A 26,894-nucleotide genomic window follows, 5' to 3' on the forward strand; every position below is an offset into this window, starting at 1 on the left:
CTGAGGATTCATAGCAAACCTCCTCTGGGGATTCATACCAAACACCCTCTGGGGATTAATGCCAGACACCCTCTGGGAATTCAAACCAAACACCCACTGGGGATTCATACCAACACCCTCTTGGGATTCAAACCAAACACCCTCTGGAGATTCATAGCAAACACCATCTGGGGATTCATACCAAACACCCTCTGGGGATTCATACCAAACACCATCTGGCATTCATACCAAACGACCGCTGGGGATTCATACCATAAGCCCTCTGGTGATTCATACCAAACAGCCTCTGGGGATGCATACCAAATGCCCTCTGCGGATTAGTACGAAACGCCCTCTGGGAATTCATACCAAACGTTATCTGGAGATTCATACCAAACACCCTCTGGGGATTCATACCGAACAACCTCTGGGGATTCATACCAAACGCCCTCAGGGGATGCATACCAAACGCCCTCTGGGGATTTATACCACACATCCTCTGGGGATTAATACCATAATCCCTCTGGGGATTCATGCCAGACACCCTCTGGGGATTTATACCAAACACCCTCTGGGGATTCATACCAAACACCCTCTGTTGATTCATACCAAACACCCTCTGCAGATTCATACCAAACACCCTCTGGAGATTCATAGCAAACACCATCTGGGGATTCATACCAAACACCCTCTGGGGATTCATACCAAACACCATCTGGCATTCATACCACACGACCTCTGGGGATTCATACCATAAACCCTCTGGGGATTCATACCAAACAGCCTCTGGGGATGCATACCAAATGCCCTCTGGTGATTAGTACCAAGCGCCCTCTGGGAATTCATACCAAACGCCATCTGGAGATTCATACCAAACACTCACTGGGGATTCATACCGAACAACCTCTGGGGATTCATACCATAAGCCCTCTGGGGATTCATGCCAGACACCCTCTGGGGATTTATACTAAACACCCTCTGGGGATTCATATCAGACACCCTCTGGGAATTCATGCCAGACACCCTCTGCTCTGGGGATTCATACCAAACACCCTATGGGGATTCAAACCAAACGCCCTCTTGGGATGCATACCAAACGCCCTCTGGGGATGCTTACCAAACGCCCTCTTGGGATTCATGCCAGACACCCTCTGGGGATTCATGCCAGAAACCCTCTGGGGATTCATGCGAGACACACTCTGGGGATTCATACCAAACACCCTCTGCAGATTCATACCAAACACCCTCTGGGGATTCATACCAAACATCATCTGGGCATTCATACAAACACCCTCTGGTTATTCATACCAACCACCGTCTGGGAATTCATACCAAATGCCCTCTGAGGATTCATACCAAGCATCATCGGGGCACCCATACCAAACAGCCTCTGGGGATTCATACCAACCACCCTCTGGGGATTCATTGCAACACCCTCTGGGGATTTATAACAAATGCTCTCTGGAGATTCATAGCAAACACCAACTGGGGGTTCATACCAAACACCCCCTGGGGATTCATACCAAACGCCCTCTGGGGATGCATACCAAACGCCCGCTGGGGATTCATACCAAACACCCTCTGGGGATTCATGACAGACACCCTCTGGGGAATCATGCCAGACACCCTCTGGGGATTCATGCCAGAAACCCTCTTGGGATTCATGCGAGACACCCTCTGGGGATTCATACCAAACACCCTCTGCAGATTCATACCAAACAACCTCTGGGGATTCATACCAAACATCATCTGGGCATTCATACAAACACCCTCTGGTTATTCATACCAACCACCGTCTGGGAATTCATACCAAATGCCCTCTGGGGATTCATACCAAGCATCATCCTGGCACCCATACCAAACAGCCTCTGGGGATTCATACCAACCACCCTCTGGGGATTCATTGCAACACCCTCTGGGGATTTATAACAAATGCTCTCTGGAGATTCATAGCAAACACCAACTGGGGGTTCATACCAAACACCCTCTGGGGATTCATACCAAACGCCCTCTGGGGATGCATACCAAACGCCCGCTGGGGATTCATACCAAACACCCTCTGGGGATTCATGACAGACACCCTCTGGGGAATCATGCCAGACACCCTCTGCGGATTCATACCAAACACCCTGTGGGATTCATACCAAACACCATATGGGGATTCATACCAACCACCATACCAACCACCATCTGGGGATTCATGCCTAACGCCCTCTGGAGATCCATACCAAACACCCTCTGGGGATTCATACCATACACCCTCTGGGCGTTCATACCAAACACCCTCTGGGGATTCAAAAGAAACGCCCGCTGGGGATTCATACGAAACACCATCTAGGGATTCATATCAAATGCCCTCTGGGGATTCATACCAAACGCCCTCTGGGGATTCATACCAAACACCTTCTGGAGATTCAGAGATTCATACCAAACGCCCTCTGGAGATTCATATCAAACGCCCTCTGGGGATTCATACCAAACATCGTCTGCAGATTCATATCAATCGCCCGCTGGAGATTCATAACAAACACCCTCTGGGGATTCATACCAAACACCCTCTGGGGATTCATAGCAAACCTCCTCTGGGGATTCATAACAAACACCATCTGGGCATTCATACCAAACGCCCTCTGCGGATTCATACCAAAAGCCCTCTGGGGATTCATACCAAATGCCCTCTGGGGATGCATAACAAACGCCATATGGAGATTCATACGAAACACCCTCTGGGGATTCATACCGAACAACCTCTGGGGATTCATATCAAACGCCCTCTGGGGATTCATACCAAAAGCCCTCTGGGGATTCATACCAAATGCCCTCTGGGGATTCATACCAAACGCCATATGGAGATTCATACGAAACACCCTCTGGGGATTCATACCGAACAACCTCTGGGGATTCATACCAAACGCCCTCTGCGGATTCATACCAAAAGCCCTCTGGGGATTCATACCAAATGCCCTCTGGGGATTCATACCAAACGCCATATGGAGATTCATACGAAACACCCTCTGGGGATTCATACCGAACAACCTCTGGGGATTCATATCAAACGCCCTCTGGGGATTCATACCAAACACCATCTGGAGATTCATGCCAAACACCCTCTGTGGATTCATACCGAACAACCTCTGGGGATTCATACCAAACGCCCCTTGGGGATGCATACCAAATGCACTCTGGGGATTCATACCAAATGCCCTCTGGGGATTCATACCAGACACCCTCTGGGGATTCATGCCAGACACCCTCTGGTGATTCATACTAAACACCCTCTGGGAATTCATGCCAGACACCCTCTGGGGATTCATACCAAACGCCCTTTGGGATGCGTACCAAACTTCCTCTGGGGAATCATACCAAACACCCTCTGGGGATTTATGCCAGACACCCTTTGGGGATTCATGACAGACACCCTCTGGGGATTCATGCCAGACACCCTCGGCGGATTCATAACAAACACCCTCTGCAGATTCATACCAAACACCCTCTGGGGATTCATACCAAACAGCATCTGGGGATTCATACCAAACACCATCTGGGGATTCATACCAAACACCCTTGGGGATTCATACCAAATGCCCTCTGGAGATTCATACCAAACACCCTCTGGGGATTCATACCATACACCCTCTGGGCAATCATATCAAACACCCTCTGGGGATTCATACGAAACGCCTGCTGGGGATTCATATGAAACACCATCTGGGGATTCATACCAAACACCCTCTGGGGATTCATACCAAACACCATCTGGAGATTCATGCCAAACACCCTCTGGGGATTCATACAGAACAACCTCTGGCCATTCATACCAAATGCCACTTGGGGATGCATACCAAACGCCCTCTGGGGATTCATACCATACACCCTCTGGGCAATCATACCAAACACCCTCTGGGGATTCATACGAAACACCTGCTGGCGATTCAAATGAAACACCATCTTGGGATTCATATCAAATGCCCTCTGGGGATTCATACCAAACGCCCTATGGAGATTCATACCAAACACCTTCTGGAGATTCGGGGATTCATACCAAACGCCCTCTGGAGATTCATACCAAATGCCCTCTGGGGATTTATACCAAACAAGGTCTGGAGATTCATAACAAACACCCTCTGGGGATTAATTCCAAACACCCCCTGGGGATTAATGCCAGACACCCTCTGGGAATTCATACCAAACACCCTGTGGGGATTCATTCCAACACCCTCTGGGAATTTATAACAAATGCCCTCTGGAGATTCATAGCAAACACCAACTGGGGGTTCATACCAAACACCCTCTGGGGATTCATACCAAACGCCATTTGGGCATTCATACCAAATGCCCTCTGGGGATTCACACCAAACTCCCTCTGTGGATTAATACCAAACACCCTCTGGGCAATCATACCAAACACTGTCTGTGAATTCATACGAAACTCCATCTAGGGATTCACATCAAATGCCCTCTGGGGATTCATCCCAAATGCCCTCAGGGGATTCATACCAAAAGCCCTCTGGGGATTCATACCAAACGCCCTCTGGGGATGCATACGAAATGCCCTATGGGGATTCGTACCAAACGCCCTCTGGGGATTCATACCAAACGCCATATGGAGATTCATACGAAACACCCTCTGGGGATTCATAACGAACAACCTCTGGGCAATCATACAAAACACTGTCTGTGGATTCATACGAAACGCCCGCTGGGGATTCATACGAAACACCATCTAGGGATTCATATCAAATGCCCTTTGGGGACTCATACCAAACGCCCTCAGGGGATTAATTCCAAACACCCTCTGGGGATTAATGCCAGACACCCTCTGGGAATTCATACCAAACACCCTCTGGGGATTCATTGCAACACCCTCTGGGGATTTATAACAAATGCGCTCTGGAGATTCATAGCAAACACCAACTGGGGGTTCATACCAAACACCCTCTGGGGATTCATACCAAACACCCTCTGGGGATCCACACCAAACTCCCTCTGGGGATTAATATCAAACACCCTCTGGGCAATCATACCAAACACTATCTGTTGTTTCATACGAAACGCCCGCTGGGGATTCATACGAAACGACATCTAGGGATTCATATCAAATGCCCTCTGGGGATTCATACCGAACACCCTCAGGGGATTCATACCAAAAGCCCTATGGGGATTCATACCAAACACCCTCTGGGGATGCATACCAAACGCCCTCTGGGGATTCATACCACACACACTCTGGGTATTTCTGCCAGACATCCTCTGGGGATTCATACCAATCACCCTCTGGGAATTCATGCCAGACACCCTCTGGGGATTCTTACCAAACACCCTCTGGGGATTCTTACCAAACACCTCTGGGGATTCATACCAAACGCCCTCTGGGGATGCATACCAAACGCCCTCTGGGGATTCATACCAAACACCCTCTGGGGATTCATGACAGACATTCTCTGGGGAATCATGCCAGACATCCTCTGCGGATTCATACCAAACACGCTCTGCGGATTTATACCAAACACCATCTGCGGATTCATACCAAACACCCTGTGGGATTCATACCAAACACCATATGGGGATTCATACCAACCACCATCTGGGGATTCATGCCTAACGCCCTCTGGAGATTCATACCAAACACCCTCTGGGGATTCATACCATACACCCTCTGGGCAATCATACCAAACACCCTCTGGGGATTCAAAAGAAACGCCCGCAGGGGATTCATAAGAAACACCATCTAGGGATTCATATCAAATGCCCTCTGGGGATTCATACCAAACGCCCTCTGGGGATTCATACCAAACACCTTCTGGAGATTAGGTGATTCATACCAAACGCCCTCTGGAGATTCATAGCAAACCTCCTCTGGAGATTCATACCAAACTCCCTCTGGGGATTAATGCCAGACACCCTCTGGGGATTCATACCAACACCCTCTTGGGATTCATATGAAGCGCCCTCTGGAGATTCATAGCAAACACCATCTGGGGATTCATACCAAACACCCTCTGGGGATTCATACCAAACGCCATCTGGCATTCATACCAAACGACCTCTGGGGATTCATACCATAAGCCCTCTGGTGATTCATACCAAACAGCCTCTGGGGATGCATACCAAATGCCCTCTGGGGATTAGTACCAAACGCCCTCTGGGAATTCATACCAAACGTTATCTGGAGATTCATACCAAACACCCTCTGGGGATTCATACCGAACAACCTCTGGGGATTCATACCAAACACCCTCGGGGGATGCATACCAAACGCCCTCTGGGGATTTATACCAAACACCCTCTGGGGATTAATACCATAATCACTCTGGGGATTTATGCCAGACACCCTCTGGGGATTTATACCAAACACCCTCTTGGGATTCATACCAAACACCCTCTGGGAATTCGTACCAAACGCCCTCTGGGGATTCATACCAAACGCCATATGGATATTCATACGAAACACCCTCTGGGGATTCATAACGAACAACCTCTGGGCAATCATACAAAACACTGTCTGTGGATTCATACGAAACGCCCGCTGGGGATTCATACGAAACACCATCTAGGGATTCATATCAAATGCCCTCTGGGGATTCATACCAAACGCCCTCAGGGGATTCATTCCAAACACCCTCTGGGGATTAATGCCAGACACCCTCTGGGAATTCATACCAAACACCCTCTGGGGATTCATTGCAACACCCTCTGGGGATTTATAACAAATGCCCTCTGGAGATTCATAGCAAACACCAACTGGGGGTTCATACCAAACACCCTCTGGGGATTCATACCAAACGCCCTCTGGGGATTATTACCAAACTCCCTCTGGGGATTAATACCAAACACCCTCTGGGCAACCATACCAAACACTGTCTGTGGTTTCATACGAAACGCCCGCTGGGGATTCATATGAAACACCATCTAGGGATTCATATCAAATGCCCGCTGGGGATTCATACGAAACACCATCTGGGGATTCATATCAAATGCCCTCTGGGGATTCATACCAAACACTCTCAGGGGATTCATACCAAAAGCCCTCTGGGGATTCATACCAAACACCCTCTGGGGATGCATACCAAATGCCCTCTGGGGATTCATACCATACACACTCTGGGTATTTATGCCAGACATCCTCTGGGGATTCATACCAAACACCCTCTGGGAATTCATGCCAGACACCCTCTGGGGATTCATACCAAACACCATATGGGGATTCATACCAACCAACAATCGGGGGATTCATGCCTAACGCCCTCTGGAGATTCATACCAAACACCCTCTGGGGATTCATACCATACACCCTCTGGGCAATCATACCAAACACCCTCTGGGGATTCAAAAGAAACGCCCGCAGGGGATTCATAAGAAACACCATCTAGGGATTCATATCAAAGGCCCTCTGGGGATTCATACCAAACGCCCTCTGGGGATTCATACCAAACACCTTCTGGAGATTCGGAGATTCATACCAAACGCCCTCTGGAGATTCATACCAAATGCCCTCTGGGGATTCATACCAAACGCCGTCTGCAGATTCATATCAAACGCCCGCTGGAGATTCATAACAAACACCCTCTGGGGATTCATACCAAACACCCTCTGAGGATTCATAGCAAACCTCCTCTGGGGATTCATACCAAACACCCTCTGGGGATTAATGCCAGACACCCTCTGGGAATTCAAACCAAACACCCTCTGGGGATTCATACCAACACCCTCTTGGGATTCATACCAAAGGCCCTCTGGAGATTCATAGCAAACACCATCTGGGGATTCATACCAAACACCCTCTGGGGATTCATACCAAACACCACCTGGCATTCATACCAAACGACCTCTGGGGATTCATACCAAAAGCCCTCTGGTGATTCATACCAAACAGCCTCTGGGGATGCATACCAAATGCCCTCTGGGGATTAGTACCAAACGCCCTCTGGGAATTCATACCAAACGTTATCTGGAGATTCATACCAAACACCCTCTGGGGATTCATACCGAACAACCTCTGGGGATTCATACCAAACGCCCTCGGGGGATGCATACCAAACGCCCTCTGGGGATTTATACCACACACCCTCTGGGGATTAATACCATAATCCCTCTGGGGATTCATGCCAGACACCCTCTGGGGATTTATACCAAACACCCTCTGGGGATTCATACCAAACACCCTCTGTGGATTCATACCAAACACCCTCTGCAGATTCATACCAAACACCCTCTGGAGATTCATAGCAAACACCATCTGGGGATTCATACCAAACACCCTCTGGGGATTCATACCAAACACCATCTGGCATTCATACCAGACGACCTCTGGGGATTCATACCATAAACCCTCTGGGGATTCATACCAAACAGCCTCTGGGGATGCATACCAAATGCGCTCTGGTGATTAGTACCAAACGCCCTCTGGGAATTCATACCAAACGCCATCTGGAGATTCATACCAAACACTCACTGGGGATTCATACCGAACAACCTCTGGGGATTCATACCAAATGCCCTCTGGGGATGCATACCAAACTCCCTCTGGGGATTTATACCAAACACCCTCTGGGGATTAATACCATAAGCCCTCTGGGGATTCATGCCAGACACCCTCTGGGGATTTATACTAAACACCCTCTGGGGATTCATATCAGACACCCTCTGGGAATTCATGCCAGACACCCTCTGGGGATTCATACCAAACACCCTATGGGGATTCATACCAAACGCCATCTGGGGATGCATACCAAATGCCCTCTGGGGATGCTTACCAAACGCCCTCTGGGGATTCATGCCAGACACCCTCTGGGGATTCATACCAGAAACCCTATGGGGATTCATGCGAGACACCCTCTGGGGATTCATACCAAACACCCTCTGCAGATTCATACCAAACACCCTCTGGGGATTCATACCAAACATCATCTGGGCATTCATACAAACACCCTCTGGTTATTCATACCAACCACCGTCTGGGAATTCATACCAAATGCCCTCTGGGGATTCATACCAAGCATCATCGGGGCATCCATACCAAACAACCTCTGGGGATTCATACCAACCACTCTCTGGGGATTCATTGCAACACCCTCTGGGGATTTATAACAAATGCTCTCTGGAGATTCATAGCAAACACCAACTGGGGGTTCATACCAAACACCCTCTGGGGATTCATACCAAATGCCCTCTGGGGATGCATACCAAACGCCCGCTGGGGATTCATACCAAACACGCTCTGCGGATTTATACAAACACCCTCTGCGGATTCATACCAAACACCCTGTGGGATTCATACCAAACACCATATGGGGATTCATACCAACCACCATACCAACCACCATCTGGGGATTCATGCCTAACGCCCTCTGGAGATTCATACCAAACACCCTCTGGGGATTCATACCATACACCCTCTGGGGATTCAAAAGAAACGCCCGCTGGGGATTCATACGAAACACCATCTAGGGATTCATATCAAATGCCATCTGGGGATTCATACCAAACGCCCTCTGGGGATTCATACCAAACACCTTCTGGAGATTCGGAGATTCATACGAAACGCCCTCTGGAGATTCATACGAAACGCCCTCTGGGGATTCATACCAAACATCGTCTGCAGATTCATATCAATCGCCCGCTGGAGATTCATAACAAACACCCTCTGGGGATTCATACCAAACACCCTCTGGGGATTCATAGCAAACCTCCTCTGGGGATTCATAACAAACACCATCTGGGCATTCATACCAAACGCCCTCTGCGGATTCATACCAAAAGCCCTCTGGGGATTCATACCAAATGCCCTCTGGGGATGCATACCAAACACCCTCTGGGGATTCGTACCAAACGCCCTCTGGGGATTCATACCAAACGCCATATGGAGATTCATACGAAACACCCTCTGGGGATTCATACCGAACAACCTCTGGGGATTCATATCAAACGCCCTCTGGGGATTCATACCAAACACCATCTGGAGATTCATGCCAAACACCCTCTGTGGATTCATACCGAACAACCTTTGGGGATTCATACCAAACGCCCCTTGGGGATGCATACCAAATGCCCTCTGGGGATTCATACCAAATGCCCTCTGGGGATTCATACCAGACACCCTCTGGGGATTCATGCCAGACACCCTCTGGTGATTCATACTAAACACCCTCTGGGGATTCATACCAAACGCCCTTTGGGATGCGTACCAAACTTCCTCTGGGGAATCATACCGAACACCCTCTGGGGATTCATGCCAGACACCCTCTGGGGATTCATGCCAGACACCCTCTGGGGATTCATGTCAGACACCCTCTGTGGATATACTAAATGCACTGTGGGGATTCATACCAAACGCCCTGTGGGGATTCATACAAAACACCATCTGTGGAGTCATACCAACTGCCCTCTGGGGATTTATACAAAACACCCTCTGGGGATTCATGCCAGACACCCTCTGGGGATTCATACCAAATACTATCTGGGGAGTCATACCAAACACCCTCTGGGGATTCATACCAAACACCCTCTGGGGATTCATACCAAACACCATCTGGGCATTCATACCAAACACCCTCTGGGAATTCACACCAAACACCCTCTGGGGATTCATACCAAACGCCCTCTGGAGATTCATACCAAACACCATCTGGGGATTCATACCAAACACCCTCTGTGGATTCATACCAAACGTCATCTGGCCATTCATACCAAACGCCCTCTGGGGATTCTAACCAAACGCCCTTTGGGGATTCATACCAAACACCCTCTGGGGATTCATGCCAGACACCCTATGGGCATTCATACCAAAAGCCTTCTGGGGATTCATACCAAAAGCCTTCTGGGGATTCATACCAAATGCCGTCTGGGGATGCATACCAAACGCCATCTGGGGATTCATACCAAACGCTCTCTGGGGATTCATACCAAACGCTCTCTGGGGATTCATACCAAACGCCCTCTGGGGATTCATACCAAACACCCACTGGGGATTCATACCAAACACCCTCTGGGGATTCATACCAAAGGACATCTGGCCATTCATACCAAACGCCCTCTAGGGATTCATACCAAACACCATCTGGGCATTCATACCAAACACCATCTGGGGATTCATACCAAACGCCCTCTGGGGATGCATACCAAATGCCCTCTGGGGATTCATACCAAACACCCTCTAGGGATTCATACCAAACACCCTCTGGGGATTTCTACCAAACACCATCTGTGGATTCATACCAAACACCATCTGGGGATTCATACCTAACGCCCTTGGGGATTCATGCCAAACGCCCTCTGGAGATTCATACCAAACACCCACTGGGGATTCATACCAAACACCCTCTGGGAATTCATGCCAGACACCCTCTGGGGATTCATACCAAACACCCTATGGGGATTCATACCAAACACCCTCTGGGGATGCATACCAAACGCCCTCTGGGGATGCTTACCAAACGCCCTCCGTGGATTCATGCCAGACACCCTCTGGGGATTCATGCCAGACACCCTCTGGGGATTCATGCGAGATACCCTCTGGGGATTCATACCAAACACCCTCTGTGGATTCATACCAAACACCCTCTGCAGATTCATACCAAACACCCTCTGGGGATTCATACCAAACATCATCTGGGCATTCATACAAACAACCTCTGGTTATTCATACCAACAACCCTCTGGGAATTCATACCAAATGCCCTCTGTGGATTCATACCAAACATCATCGGGGCATCCATACCAAACAACCTCTGGGGATTCATACCAACCACCCTCTGGGGATTCATTGCAACACCCTCTGGGGATTTATAACAAATGCCCTCTGGAGATTCATAGCAAACACCAACTGGGGGTTCATACCAAACACCCTCTGGGGATTCATACCAAACGCCCTCTGGGGATGCATACCAAACGCCCGCTGGGGATTCATACCAAACACCCTCTGGGGATTCATGACAGACACCCTCTGGGGAATCATGCCAGACACCCTCTGCGGATTCATACCAAACATGCTCTGCAGATTTATACCAAACACCCTCTGCGGATTCATACCAAACACCCTGTGGGATTCATACCAAACACCATATGGGGATTCATACCAACCACCATACCAACCACCATCTGGGGATTCATGCCTAACGCCCTCTGGAGATGCATACCAAACACCGTCTGGGGATTCATACCATACACCCTCTGGGCAATCATACCAAACACCCTCTGGGGATTCAAAAGAAACGCCCGCTGGGGATTCATACGAAACACCATCTAGGGATTCATATCAAATGCCCTCTGGGGATTCAACGTCCTCTGGGGATTCATACCAAACACCTTCTGGAGATTCGGAGATTCATACCAAACGCCCTCTGGAGATTCATACCAAATGCCCTCTGGGGATTCATACCAAACATCGTCTGCAGATTCATATCAATCGCCCGCTGGAGATTCATAACAAACACCCTCTGGGGATTCATACCAAACACCCTCTGGGGATTCATAGCAAACCTCCTCTGGGGATTCATAACAAACACCATCTGGGCATTCATACCAAACGCCCTCTGCGGATTCATACCAAAAGCCCTCTGGGGATTCATACCAAACGCCCTCTTGGGATGCATACCAAACGCCCTCTGGGGATTCGTTCCAAACGCCCTCTGGGGATTCATACCAAACGCCATATGGAGATTCATACGAAACACCCTCTGGGGATTCATACCGAACAACCTCTGGGGATTCATATCAAACGCCCTCTGGGGATTCATACCAAACACCCTCTGGGAATTCATGCCAGAAACCCTCTGGGGATTCATACCAAACACCCTATGGGGATTCATACCAAACGCCCTCTGGGGATGCATACCAAACGCCCTCTGGGGATGCATACCAAACGCCCTCTGGGGATTCATGCAAGACTCCCTCTGGGGATTCATACCAAACACCCTCTGTGGATTCATACCAAACACCCTCTGCAGATTCATACCAAACACCCTCTGGAGATTCATAGCAAACACCATCTGGGGATTCATACCAAACACCCTCTGGGGATTCATACCAAATGCCATCTGGCATTCATACCAGACGACCTCTGGGGATTCATACCATAAACCCTCTGGGGATTCATACCAAACAGCCTCTGGGGATGCATACCAAATGCCCTCTGGTGATTAGTACCAAACGCCCTCTGGGAATTCATACCAAATGCCATCTGGAGATTCATACCAAACACTCACTGGGGATTCATACCGAACAACCTCTGGGGATTCATACCAAACGCCCTCTGGGGATTCATACCAAACAACATCGGGACATTCATACCAAACACCCTCTTGGGATTCATACCAAACACCATCTGGGGATTCATACCAAACACCCTCTGGGGATTCAACCAAATACCCTCTGGGGATTTCTACCAAACACCCTCTGGGCAATCATACCAAACACCCTCTGGGGAGTCATATGAAACACCTGCTGGGGATTCATACGAAACACCATCTAGGGATTCATACCAAATGCCCTCTGGGGATTCATACCAAACGCCCTTTTGGAATTCATAGCAAACGCCTTCTGGAGATTCATACCAAATGCCCTCTGGAGATTCATACAAAAACGCCCTCTGGGGATTCATACCAAATGCCGTCTGGAGATTCATACCAAACGCCCGCTGGAGATTCATAACAAACACCTTCTGGTGATTCATACCAAAAACACCCTCTGGGGATTCATACCAAACACCCTCTGGGGATTCATGCCAGACACCCTCTGGGGATTCATGTCAGACACCCTCTGTGGATATACTAAATGCACTGTGGGGATTCATACCAAACGCCCTGTGGGGATTCATACAAAACACCATCTGTGGAGTCATACCAACTGCCCCTTGGGGATTTATACAAAACACCCTCTGGGGATTCATGCCAGACACCCTCTGGGGATTCATACCAAATACTATCTGGGGAGTCATACCAAACATCCTCTGGGGATTCATACCAAACACCCTCTGGGGATTCATACCAAACACCATCTGGGAATTCATACCAAACACCCTCTGGGAATTCACACCAAACACCCTCTGGGGATTCATACCAAACGCCCTCTGGAGATTCATACCAAACACCATCTGGGGATTCATACCAAACACCCTCTGGGGATTCATACCAAACGTCATCTGGCCATTCATACCAAACGCCCTCTGGGGATTCTAAACAAATGCCCTTTGGGGATTCATACCAATCACCCTCTGGGGATTCATGCCAGACACCCTATGGGCATTCATACCAAAAGCCTTCTGGGGATTCATACCAAAAGCCTTCTGGGGATTCATACCAAATGCCGTCTGGGGATGCATACCAAATGCCATCTGGGGATTCATACCAAACGCTCTCTGGGGATTCATACCAAACGCCCTCTGGGGATTCATACCAAACACCCACTGGGGATTCATACCAAACACCCTCTGGGGATTCATACCAAATGACATCTGGCCATTCATACCAAACGCCCTCTAGGGATTCATACCAAACACCCTCTGGGGATTTCTACCAAACACCATCTGTGGATTCATACCAAACACCATCTGGGGATTCATACCTAACGCCCTTGGGGATTCATACCAAACGCCCTCTGGAGATTCATACCAAACACCCACTGGGGATTCATACCAAACACCATCTGGGGATTCATGCCAGACACCCCCTGGGGATTCATACCAAACCCCCTCTGGGGATTCAATCCAACTGTGACTGTATGAAACAAATGTGGGCCACACAATTGAACCTCAATCCTGCTTGTAGGAACCACAGAAGCCTGCACACTGCTTCGTATTAAGGTTTACCCGGTCCCAGAAGGCAGCTTCCGCTCCCCAAAAAATCTTACACTTATGGGAAAAAGGCTTGGTCTTTAATGGACAACCCTCAAGATATGTTGGCCTACAATGCCCGTCAGCCCTCCCCAGTATGGTCAATGGTAAGCGATTCTGAGAGTTGTGGAGCAAAACATCTGGCGGGCCATAGGTTTCCCACCACTGCTGGAGATTCTATACTGCACTATTCCCGAAATACACATCCTGAGTAGCCAGAAGTGGCATTAAATGATCCGCATTTGGCTAATGCTCTGGATTAATAATGTGAGAGTATGAGCGGATAAGAAGCTTTGAGTCAGATGTTCATAGGTTGGTTATTATTGGCCCGTTTTCAGCTTTAAAAGAAATGTCCTATTTTATTTAGAAATGTCTACGAGAAATGCTATCTTCAGTTATTAATCTCCCATTGTGTTCCAGTTACACAAGGTTTAGAAGGAAATTAGAAGGTGCCAACTCCAAAGCTCATTGTGTGACCTTCTGAACATGATAACAGCTGAGAATAAGTTATGATTGAATATTTCCAGTGAAAACCTGGATTCACTAAATCCTGATTGGTTGATAGTAAATAAACAATAAATGAATGACTTGTTCTAATCAATCATTAATCAATCTTTAATTCTAGATTCTGTCGACTGCAGCAATTGTCCTGATGATTACTGGCCAAATAAAGGGCGTACTCAATGTGACCTGACAACTCTCCAGTTCCTCTCCTTTGAAGAGCCTTTGGGGCTCACCCTAGCATGCATGGCTGGCCTCCTCTTCCTTGTCACCTTGTTTGTGCTCTGGGTCTTCAGGAGATACCAGGACACACCAATTGTCAAAGCCAACAACCGAGGACTGAGCTACCTGCTCCTCATCGCCCTCATGCTCTGCTTCCTCTCATCCTTCAACTTCATTGGCCATCCCCTGAGGGTCACCTGCATGCTCCGGCAAAATTCCTTTGGTATCGCCTTTTCCATCAGCATCTCCACCATTCTGGCAAAGACCATAACTGTGATTTTAGCCTTTGATGCTCGTGATCCGAGCAATCGCTCTTCAAGATGGCTGGGACCCAGAGTGGCCTATGGAGTGGTCCTTGCGTGCTCATTGGTTCCAATAATCATATGCACAGCCTGGTGTCTTCTTGACCCCCCATTCCCAGTGAAGATACAGATGAGGGACACCACCATCCTCCAGTGTGACGAGGGCTCTGTTCTCTTCTTCTACTTGATGTTGGGATATCTGGGCCTGTTGGCCAGTGTCAGCTTTGTCGTTGCTTTTCATGCCCGGAATTTGCCCCAGAGCTTTAACGAGGCCAAGTTCCTGACCTTCAGTATGCTTGTGTTTCTGGCTGTCTGGATCTCCTTCATCCCCGCTTACCTGAGCACACAGGGGAAGTACATGGTGGCTGTGGAGATCTTTGCCATCTTGTCTTCAGGTGCGGGACTTCTGGGCTGTATCTTCATTCCCAAGTGTTATATTATCCTATGGAGGCCGGACATGAACACCAAGCAACACTTAATGCAAAGACCAGCTTTCAAATAAAAATAAAATATTGTTTGGGCTTGTCCGTTCTTAACAACCCTTTCTTTTAGTATCATTATTACTTTTCTTATTATCTCTGCACGGCCACTTAACAGCACTTCGGGTTATTCAGGTTTAAGTCCACAGACAGGACTTAGACCCGCTGAAGACGTGCCATTGATCATGTGCCATTGATCATCAGAAGGAGTGGCTGCGCTTGGATTTTGGAGTGCAATTTCAGTTGAAATACTTTACTTAGAAAATGTGTCCATCAAAGCACAATAACGAAGAATACAATCACATAATCAGTTCATGATATAAACAATAACAATAAAAATGACATCAAAACAGATAAAAACACATTAGACTGCAAGTAACAGCTTGAAATCACGTTATCATGACTATATTTATTATCCAGGCCCTACCTTTGCATGAATTCTTGAAAAATGGGGTACACAATACATAAACTATAAATGATCTAATCCTACAAATCCACAGCAACATTCAATATCAGAGCAAAACTGTAGTAATCTATATAGTGGAATTTACAGATAGTACTATTGCCACAAAGTTATAAGTGGGCAAGGGAACAGCTTCAAAGAATATAGAGCAACTTCAGGACCTTCGATTCACTAATTCAAAATCTCACAATAAATAAGATCCGTGTAGCATCCAAGGAAGTAATCAAGCTGCGTCATAAGCTTACACACACATTGGGTTGAGTTGTTCTCTTGCTGATGATCAACTCCCACTAACCACTTCGGATCCTCCGTCTCCTAAACCAAGCTCCTGTGCAGTAGGCTGAGGATGCATAGGCAACGTGGACATTAGGAGGAAGACCACTTTCCCTCACACTAGGCGGTGGAAGATCCTCCTAATATCGCACAGCAAGCAAAACGAAATAAATTGACAAAGAGATTCCCTTTCAGCGCAAAATAAATCAGTGAGCCCGTCTCGCCTCTCTTAGTTTCTCCAAGTGGACGACACAGCTTTCAGTGGCCAATCAAATATTGCCCATGTTATGAACACCCTTTGCCTCCTATTTGTGCGCCTAAGCAAGTCATTTGCATACCCTGCAATCCTGCACTTTATGCCATTAGGAGGTACAGTCGCACCCATGCTTTCAGTCGCATTTTTTAATCACCTTCGGGTTCTGAAATGACCCCTCAGGGTGATATCATTATAACCTTTTGATAAATCCGACGAGGTTTCCAGATTGTCATTATAACTTCCCCGTCCAACAAGATCAATTCACCACTTACGCAATGGAGTCAAGCAATCCTGTTGCAACAAGGAAACTCTTTAAGATTCCTGATCAGAATTCTTGTCAGGTCTCACCCTTCATCGGACCAGAGAGCATGGCAGAAAGTACTGGTTTAATCGCTATCTCATCAACGGGTATTGACACCTTCCTCACAATGTACTGAATAACACACCATAGACAGAATAATCACTAGAAATTGGCTTAGAAAGGAGTTATTTACTCTCTGTAACAAAACCTTTTTTTTCAAACCCCAGATCTTACTGCTGTATGCACCCAGGGGAAGTCTCTTATATCTATAGATGTCAAGGATATGTCCCACAGAAATATGGCTTAAGTTTCTTGCTAACATATTCTCTGTCATTTGTGATATTGTTGAGCTTTGCCTCAGCCATTCCTTGTCCCAAATGTTTGGAAAATTCCAATTCTAAATAAACAGAATGGGAACAGTGTTGGAGTCTATGACAACCCATCACAATTGCATAAACCTTTTCCTACTGAGGCAGACATTGCATCTGATTTCCCTACATTGACCTGTTAGACTCTGGACACCATAGAGTCAGTGTAGGAGGTTTCTGTGCCTGGAGAACCGCATCAATCTCGCAGCTCAATGTAGCAGTTCCTCTGGTGCCTACACGGAGAGCCTCTGCAAAATATGCCTCAGGGACGGGTAAGGGAGTTGCTTTAACGGTTGAAAAGGAATATCTCCTTATACACTCCCTCTAAAAATCATTTATGATAATGTGAGGACTCACAGTGTTTGGCATAAACTTTTATTAAATAATAAATGGGTTGGAAACTGCCTCACTATCCTTGATCTAAGAGGTATTTCCCTCCCACAACCACAACTAAGGGTCTGTCAGATGGCAAGATGTCCAAAGTAAACTATCCTGTGTCTGAAATTCGATCCTAGTCCTCTCCTCTCATTCTGAAAACAAACTCTGAGGTGTTAAGGGTACTTTCTCTGGCTTTGAAAGTGTGCAAATGTTTAAGTTCCACAAAAAGTGTAACTCCAACAAACGTTCCAAATAGATAATGTTCACAGTTCTGGGGAATGACTCCCTTCCTCGGGTTTCTTTCCAGCAAAAACAAAAGTTCAAAACTCCCTCCTCTTGGCATTGAAATCCACTCCAGGAGAAATGACTCCCTTCCCCAGGCTTTTTATCACATTCAATACAGTTCCGATCCTAAGGGCATGGGTCTTCTTTGGGATTCTCTTTCAAAGACAACACAACTTGGGAGTGGGTCCCAGATTCACAAGGCGCCTGGGATACTCCCCTGCCAGCTTCTCTCTAACAATTCTGTATACAATATGAGTAGTTATCATATCATATCATAACTAGGGTGCAAGTCAGAGGCTCACATAGCACCTGGTATACTCTCCTGCCAGGTTTGTTTGTACAGCTCCTTATGGGTGCGAACCCCAGACTCACAGTTTGCCTGGTACACTCTCCTGCTAGGTCTTTATGTTTCAATATGTCTTTCTCAATCAGTGCAAGGAGGTATGAGTCTTCCCAAAGCTACTTCATGGCAAAGTACTTTCACTATGAAGATAATGCTGATTCCAATGTGGATTACTCTCAGAAACCAATTCACTTTTTTCAGGGTCTCTTTGCCTCATTTTCAGTGTCCCATTCTTTCATGAGGGTCCACCGACAACATATAGGTTCTTTCACTCCACTTGTACGTACTCGGGCACTCGCCTCAGTATTTGCTGGTCACGAGCGGTATCCCCAGTCAGCGGCATAGTCCTTGTATGTATGGCTTGAATGGGACTGGAAATAATACATTTTTATTGTACAATGTATTTGATCCACCTGGGTCTACAAGAACAAATGTAATTTTAGAGAATGTAAATATGCTTCTGGAAAGATAGACCATGGATTTTCTCCCAGCATCAGTCGTTCTGACAGGGGACTTGAAGGCAAATGCCCTCCTCATTAACTGATTACAGGTTACAATCCAGTAATTTCAGAAAGGTTAATCCGTGCAGCAATTTTAATACAACAAAAAGTAATTCCATTCGGCAAAGTGTATCTGGAATCTGACCTATAACTGGGATTTCATGATTTTAAGCGACAGCATATCAGATGATGTGCCTGGGCGGTTTACTAGAGCAATGATAAATACTGGCTCAACAGTCAATAATATACTAGTGTCCAAATTGATGTTTGCACAGGTCACCTCGGTAATAATAGAAACCTCAAACCTCACCGACTATTGTTAGCTAAAGTGCAATATGAGTGTTAATGTTTGTCCTGCTGTTTCTAAGGACTAGACTGGGAGAATAGGGGTAAATACTAGAGACAAGTGTATCAAAGGTTTGCCTGCTGACGTTAATAACATGCGTGATTGCCTCAGGCTGTTTCACCTATCTTTTCAGAACTCTACTTATCCCAGTGTATTTTATAAGTGGCTGGTAAGTTTATAAAAGGCTGTGTCTCTCATCCCAACATTGGAGAAACGATGACCCTGTAATCAGAATTGATTAAGATGCACTTAGGAGTCACTTGGAAGAATGTATCATGAATGCAACAGAGAGACAGCCTGGCCAGACTGATTAAAAGGGTAAGTTTGGATTTAATAACTGGCTCAGAAAATAAGTAAATTAAATAATACACAACAGCAATGGAGGACAATGTAACAGGTCATTCAAAGGAACCATTAAAGGAAAACAAAAGAGGTGATGGCAGAAAGGTTTCAAATTAATCTTAACCTGTGACATTGCTCTGGGCAACCGTCCAGACCATCGTTCTTCACTTGCCAAACCATTACAGAAGGGGAAAGACAATATGCAAATCAGGGTCGTGTCACACTCCAAAAGTGGCAGTCCAGCACAAACAGTTAAGTGACGGCCCTTCTGCACAAAACCACAAGCATCCCGAGACATGCTTTGCCTTATTGGGCGTAATAAATGAGCAGTAGCTTGGGCCAATAGGAAAGTGCCTAATTTGTAAGAAATGAAGTGCCAATTCCCCGCGCACGGTTGACACTACTCACGGCTGCTCCATACTGTGTCAACATATTTGTTGTTAAAGCTGCAACTCCCAACAGTTAATTGAGGGTGATGTATCCACTGTGCGATTTACAGGTATCAATCAACATAACATATTAGTTGTGTCTTGAAATAAACTAAATGTTTAAGTGTTTCTCTAGGACACATCATCGTTAACATTTACTCTGATCTTATCGGTGGCAAGTGGAACATGTTAACCATCAATAGAAGGAGAAAAGAGCAGGCCTGCTGCCCTCTTACGGCAAATTGATGGACAATTGTGGGCAAAATCATTACTGAACTGGTGAACCTGCCCATCAAACACTGCAGCAAGATTGTCTTATATAGGTTGTCACTCATGGCAGCAACTCCTCTTCGAAATTGGCCTTTTCACTGGCATTGCCCCTGTGGTGGGGCTGCTGGCTGGTGACCGTCCAGTTGTTGGCAACCTACCCTGATGGCTATTACAGTACAGAATTTGCAGCAATGTCATGCGGGATCAGTGGAGCAGTGTGCAGAAATGGCCAGCATAAGTGCCCAGCATTGTCACCGTCCAACCCATTGTTATTCATTAATATTGATGAATAGCCCTGCAGTCTGGTCATCGGGTTCATGAGTAACAATGAGCAGCCCATGCGGAGTCCCTGGCCAGTGCACACTGCAGGGCTTGAAAGGAAGGTGCAATGAGCAGCCCATGCAGAGACCCCGGCCATTGCACACTATAGGGCTCGAAAGGAAGGAGCAAAGAGCAGCCCGTGCAGAGAACCCGGCCAGTGCACACTGCAGGGCTCGAAAGGAAGGAGCAAAGAGCAGCCCGTGCAGAGACCCTGGCTAGTGCACACTGCAGGGCTCGAAAGGAAGGAGCAATGAGCAGCCCGTGCAGAGACCCTGGCTAGTACACACTGCAGGGCTTGAAAGGAAGGAGCAATGAGCAGCCCGTGCAGAAACCCCGGCCAGTGCACGCTGCAGGGCTCGAAAGGCAGGTGCAATGAGCAGCCCGTTCGGAGACCCCGGCCAGTGCACACTGCAGGGCTCGAAAGGAAGGAGCAATGAGCAGCCCGTGCAGAGACCCCGGCCAGTGCACACTGCAGGGCTCGAAAGGAAGGAGCAATGAGCAGCCCATGCGGAGACCCCGGCCAGTGCACACTGCAGGGCTCGAAAGGAAGGTGCAATGAGCAGCCCATGCGGAGACCCCGGCCAGTGCACACTGCAGGGCTCGAAAGGAAGGTGCAATGAGCAGCCCATGCGGAGACCCCGGCCAGTGCACACTGCAGGGCTCGAAAGGAAGGAGCAATGAGCAGCCCATGCGGAGACCCCGGCCAGTGCACACTGCAGGGCTCGAAAGGAAGGAGCAATGAGCAGCCCATGCGGAGACCCCGGCCAGTGCACACTGCAGGGCTCAAAAGGAAGGAGCAATGAGCAGCCCATGCAGAGACCCTGGCCATTGCACACTGCAGGGCTCGAAAGGAAGGTGCAATGAGCAGCGAATGCAGAGACCCCGGCCATTGCACACTATAGGGCTCGAAAGGAAGGAGCAAAGAGCAGCCCGTGCAGAGAACCCGGCCAGTGCACACTGCAGGGCTCGAAAGGAAGGAGCAAAGAGCAGCCCGTGCAGAGACCCTGGCTAGTGCACACTGCAGGGCTCGAAAGGAAGGAGCAATGAGCAGCCCGTGCGGAGACCCTGGCTAGTACACACTGCAGGGCTCGAAAGGAAGGAGCAATGAGCAGCCTGTGCGGAGACCCCGGCCAGTGCACACTGCAGGGCTCGAAAGGAAGGTGCAATTAGCAGCCTGTGCGGAGACCCCGGCCAGTGCACACTGCAGGGCTCGAAAGGAAGGTGCAATGAGCAGCCCGTGCGGAGACCCCGGCCAGTGCACACTGCAGGGCTCGAAAGGATGGTGCAATGAGCAGCCCGTGCGGAGACCCCGGCCAGTGCACACTGCAGGGATCGAAAGGAAGGAGCAATGAGCAGCCCGTGCAGAAACCCCGGCCAGTGCAGACTGCAGGGCTCGAAAGGCAGGTGCAATGAGCAGCCCGTTCGGAGACCCCGGCCAGTGCACACTGCAGGGCTCGAAAGGAAGGAGCAATGAGCAGCCCGTGCGGAGACCCCGGCCAGTGCACACTGCAGGGCTCGAAAGGAAGGAGCAATGAGCAGCCCATGCGGAGACCCCGGCCAGTGCACACTGCATGGCTCGAAAGGAAGGTGCAATGAGCAGCCCATGCGGAGACCCCGGCCAGTGCACACTGCAGGGCTCGAAAGGAAGGTGCAATGAGCAGCCCATGCGGAGACCCCGGCCAGTGCACACTGCAGGGCTCGAAAGGAAGGAGCAATGAGCAGCCCGTGCAGAAACCCCGGCCAGTGCACACTGCAGGGCTCGAAAGGAAGGAGCAATGAGCAGCCCATGCAGAGACCCCGGCCATTGCACACTGCAGGGCTCGAAAGGAAGGTGCAATGAGCAGCCCATGCAGAGACCCCGGCCAGTGCACACTGCAGGGCTCGAAAGGAAGGTGCAATGAGCAGCCCATGCAGAGACCCCGGCCAGTGCAGGGCTCGAAAGGAAGGTGCAATGAGCAGCCCATGCAGAGACCACGGCCAGTGCACACTGCAGGGCTCGAAAGGAAGGAGCAATGAGCAGCCCATGCAGAGACCCTGGCCATTGCACACTGCAGGGCTCGAAAGGAAGGAGCAATGAGCAGCCCATGCAGAAAACCTGGCCAGTGCACACTGCAGGGCTCGAAAGGAAGGAGCAATGAGCAGCCCATGCAGAGACCCTGGCCAGTGCACACTGCAGGGCTCGAAAGGAAGGTGCAATGAGCAGCCCATGCAGAGACCCTGGCCAGTGCACATTGCAGGGCTCGAAAGGAAGGTGCAATGAGCAGCCCATGCAGAGACCCTGGCCTGTGCACCCTGCAGGGCTCGAAAGGAAGGTGCTAGGAGCATTTACACAACGCACCCCAAATCTACCTTCCACATGAGATGCACAGTAACAGTTTGGCTATTATATATGACCCATTATGTTTACATGTGTCCTAGTTCTTCTTTATCAAACACTCAAAGGTAATGTCACATATGCATGTCTGTAAGGCACCCCTTGCACTGGGGAGCCAACTAGTTCCTGGTAGCTGTTGGTTGAAGGTAACCAGGCTCTCCTAGGGTAGAGCTAGAAGCCAAATAGGTCACAACAATTTCGAAGGTTGCACTGTTGTTAAGTTACTATGACTGAATGACTGCCATTTAAAATAATAAAGTTGCCAAAACACCACAACATAATCAAGCCGGTATCATTAATAAGTGCAGGGGCTTAGAAGCAAGCACCAGGGCTGAGCCCTAGCAAGCCCCCTCCCCACAAATCAAGCACTGCTCTAGGCCAGGCAGGCATGCATCCCATGTCTGGCATATCCATCCCACTTGGGTGACTAAAGCGAAACAAAAAAGGTGATGGCTGAAAGGTTTAGAATGAATCCTAACCTCTGGAATCGCTCTGGGCACCCTCCAGACCATTGTTCTTCATTCAATAGGCCGATGCCAAGGCAATACAGTCGGCAATGGAGCAGATTAACCCAATAACTGCACGCACCTGGGAAAGTCATAGAGCAAAACAATGTGGCCATCCTTTGTCTGGACTTTGGAGCCATATATCAGATCATCCGGGTATTTGAAACTTGGGTCCGGGTGCCTTGCCTGGTACTTTGGTGGTCTACACGTCTCTTGCTGTTTGAAGAGCTAGTGAGATCCTGCCTTTAGCAGTAACATGAACTGAGGCTCTTTGTGCCCCCACTCATAAATAGGCGAGAAAGGAGGATGCTCGCCATTATCAGATGACGGTCCTTTTGGATTGCAGAGTAAGATGTTTGTCGCCGTGCTCTTAAGAGCGCCGGAGTGATGGGCCGCGTCAGCGTGTATCCTAGCTCCTCTGAAAGGGACTTTCAATGAGTGCATGAAAATACTAATCCAAAAGGCTAACATATCAGGCAAACAACACAGCACAATTGAGGATAACAGTTCATATGTGTCAATTTTCTCCCTAAGATACACTTCCCTCAATGAAGCACTCAACTAAGTCTACCTACAAATGCTTGTCCAAATGACCTGCTGTGCGCTGCCTATCTAAAGGATAACAGACTAAGAGAGAAACTCCCTCCCTTTACTATTGCAGAAAGAACAATGTAAAAATACATCCTAAACTGATCCGCCAAGAAACCCATATTTATTCTTGTTTGTTTATTTATTCGTTTTTGTATAGCGTGCAACAGCGTGGGGCATTGTGGCGCTTGGTACAGGAAAGGACTCAGTTATAGATCATACAAAGGCATATTTACAGTGACAAATACACACAGGGCAGTGATAAGCAACACCGTGACATCTTGCTTATGGTAACTATAAAAAGGCAGATGGCGGTCGATACAAAATCTTTACTTATTGTATCTATCCATAGTGTGAACCCATAAAACATGTTACAACATCTCTGATTCCTTGGAGATGAATGAAAATGGCGACCGGTTTCAGCAGCATGTTCCAAACGCACCGCCTTGTTCCGGAGCAGAACAGCCCTAAGCAGACTTTTCATTACCCACTTGAGCAAGTCCAATACTAATCTGGCGGCTCATTCCGAAGCGCCAGTTCTAAGCGCTAATTAATGTTGAGGTTGGTGTACACTGATTTGTTTTATTCCTCACACAAGCAGACCACCAATATTTGTTCTGGCTTATGCTGCTTTTCAATTCCTGGCATTTGTCGTTGATTTCTTTCACATATGTATTAGTGGAAGCAGCTTAATCTGGCGTAATTTTCCTGTCTCCGTAGGTGGTCCTGCTCTGCTGTGATGCTCTGAGCTGAAATGTCAGGAAATGAAAGAGTAATGAAATGGTTCCTGGATCTAAAAACAATTCTTCACCGTGCAACACCAGAAGAGTAAAGAACAAGGAAATGTGGATTTTCTAAATCGATTCGCTCTCAATGGATTAGGGGAATCCATCCCTGTAAGGGGAAGGGTCTGTGATGGATTGCAGGTTTTCAGCCATTCTCCTCAATTGGGGGAACTACTGCTGTGAGGCAAGGGAGGTGAGCCCATCCTGCAATACGCTCCCTAGAGGTTAATGCAAGGGGGGGCCTCACCGGGAGAGGCTCCCCCTTTGAGGACAAGGACTGCTGTTCCTGTGAGGAACTCCCTAAACCACCTACTATAGTCGCATAAATGGGACTGCCTTTTATAACAAATATTGTAACATCTGTTCATTTGGCTGAAGGCAATGCAAAGAGAAACCCATGTGGAAAAGAAAAGGAAGATTTCGCTTTAACAAGAGACATATATTTAACGCGACAAGCCCGATTAGAGGAGGAGGAGAGCCTTGTGCACTGTGGAATCCCCCCGTCATCAGCACACCTTGGGAAGGTGGAGCTAAAGCAAGCCACAGAGCCTACGATTTTCAATGAGGTAGAGAACTCCACTATGAAACGCAGAAGGGCCTGCGTGTGTAGATGCGTGGAAAGCATTGTGAGGAGGAAAGAAGGAAGAGGTATCCGGTGGTGGCGTGGCCACAAGTGCAGCGTGGCGGGCAAGACCCCTGAACAACAACGGCGAGAACATCATTTTGGGAAGCATCGATAGCTTCCGATCATGGTAGCCAGTATACAGAAGGAATCCCATGAGATACCAAGAACGAGAAGTCAATGACAGAGAAGAGCGAGAAAGAATACCCACCACCTTCCCCTGCATCCAGAGAGGTACCAGGGGATATGGGAGAAGTGGGGGCCGCCGGGGCACATCTATCAATCTGAAGAATCTCGTCCCAGTTCTAAGGATGAAAAAGTAAAGATAAGACTGGGCAATTGGAATTGTAAAACACAAGAGAAAACAAGTAACACTCTCCTGCCCTATTTAATTTCGTTAGATATATTGGTAGGGTCAGATACAGTTAGATTGGTCAGAGGACACGTTTAACGTGAACTTTCTGACAACTGACAACCACCTTTAGACCTTTAGATAGGTAGGGTATTAACTCCAGTAATAGTACAAGATGGGCCCTTTATTTATAATTTCATTAAATAGATTGAATAATGCCCTCAGCGTGTCTGACTCCTTCTTCACCACAGGTGCCTCTAACCAGCCCAACATAGCCAATAAATGAAGACCCTCCTGAAGTACCATCACCCAACAATTATCACAGGTCATGTTAAATCTCTTTATGTGGCTGCTGCCATTACACAAAATACTACAAAACACAAATAAAATACTTAACTATCATTATTACAACACATCTAAACTACACAGAGTAACTAGAATTAAGATTTTGAAAACAAGGAGCACACACTGGGACTGGCTACA

The 26,894-nt window shown here is 48.1% G+C and overlaps 1 protein-coding gene across 1 annotated transcript in view; it reads left to right on the forward strand.

The window, feature by feature from the left end:
• LOC138480447 (extracellular calcium-sensing receptor-like) overlaps positions 1-16,333 on the forward strand; it is a 206,516-nt gene extending 190,183 nt beyond the window's left edge. Inside the window, exon 6 of the mRNA XM_069612232.1 lies at positions 15,432-16,333. Within this exon, the coding sequence (XP_069468333.1) occupies positions 15,432-16,333 (902 nt within the window). The remainder of the gene's footprint in view (positions 1-15,431) is intronic.
• The last annotated feature ends 10,561 nt before the right edge of the window (positions 16,334-26,894 follow it).

Source organism: Ambystoma mexicanum, chromosome 5p (genome assembly GCF_040938575.1).
Source record: "Ambystoma mexicanum isolate Mex_15411 chromosome 5p, UKY_AmexF1_1, whole genome shotgun sequence".
Taxonomy (NCBI): Eukaryota; Metazoa; Chordata; class Amphibia; order Caudata; family Ambystomatidae; genus Ambystoma; species Ambystoma mexicanum.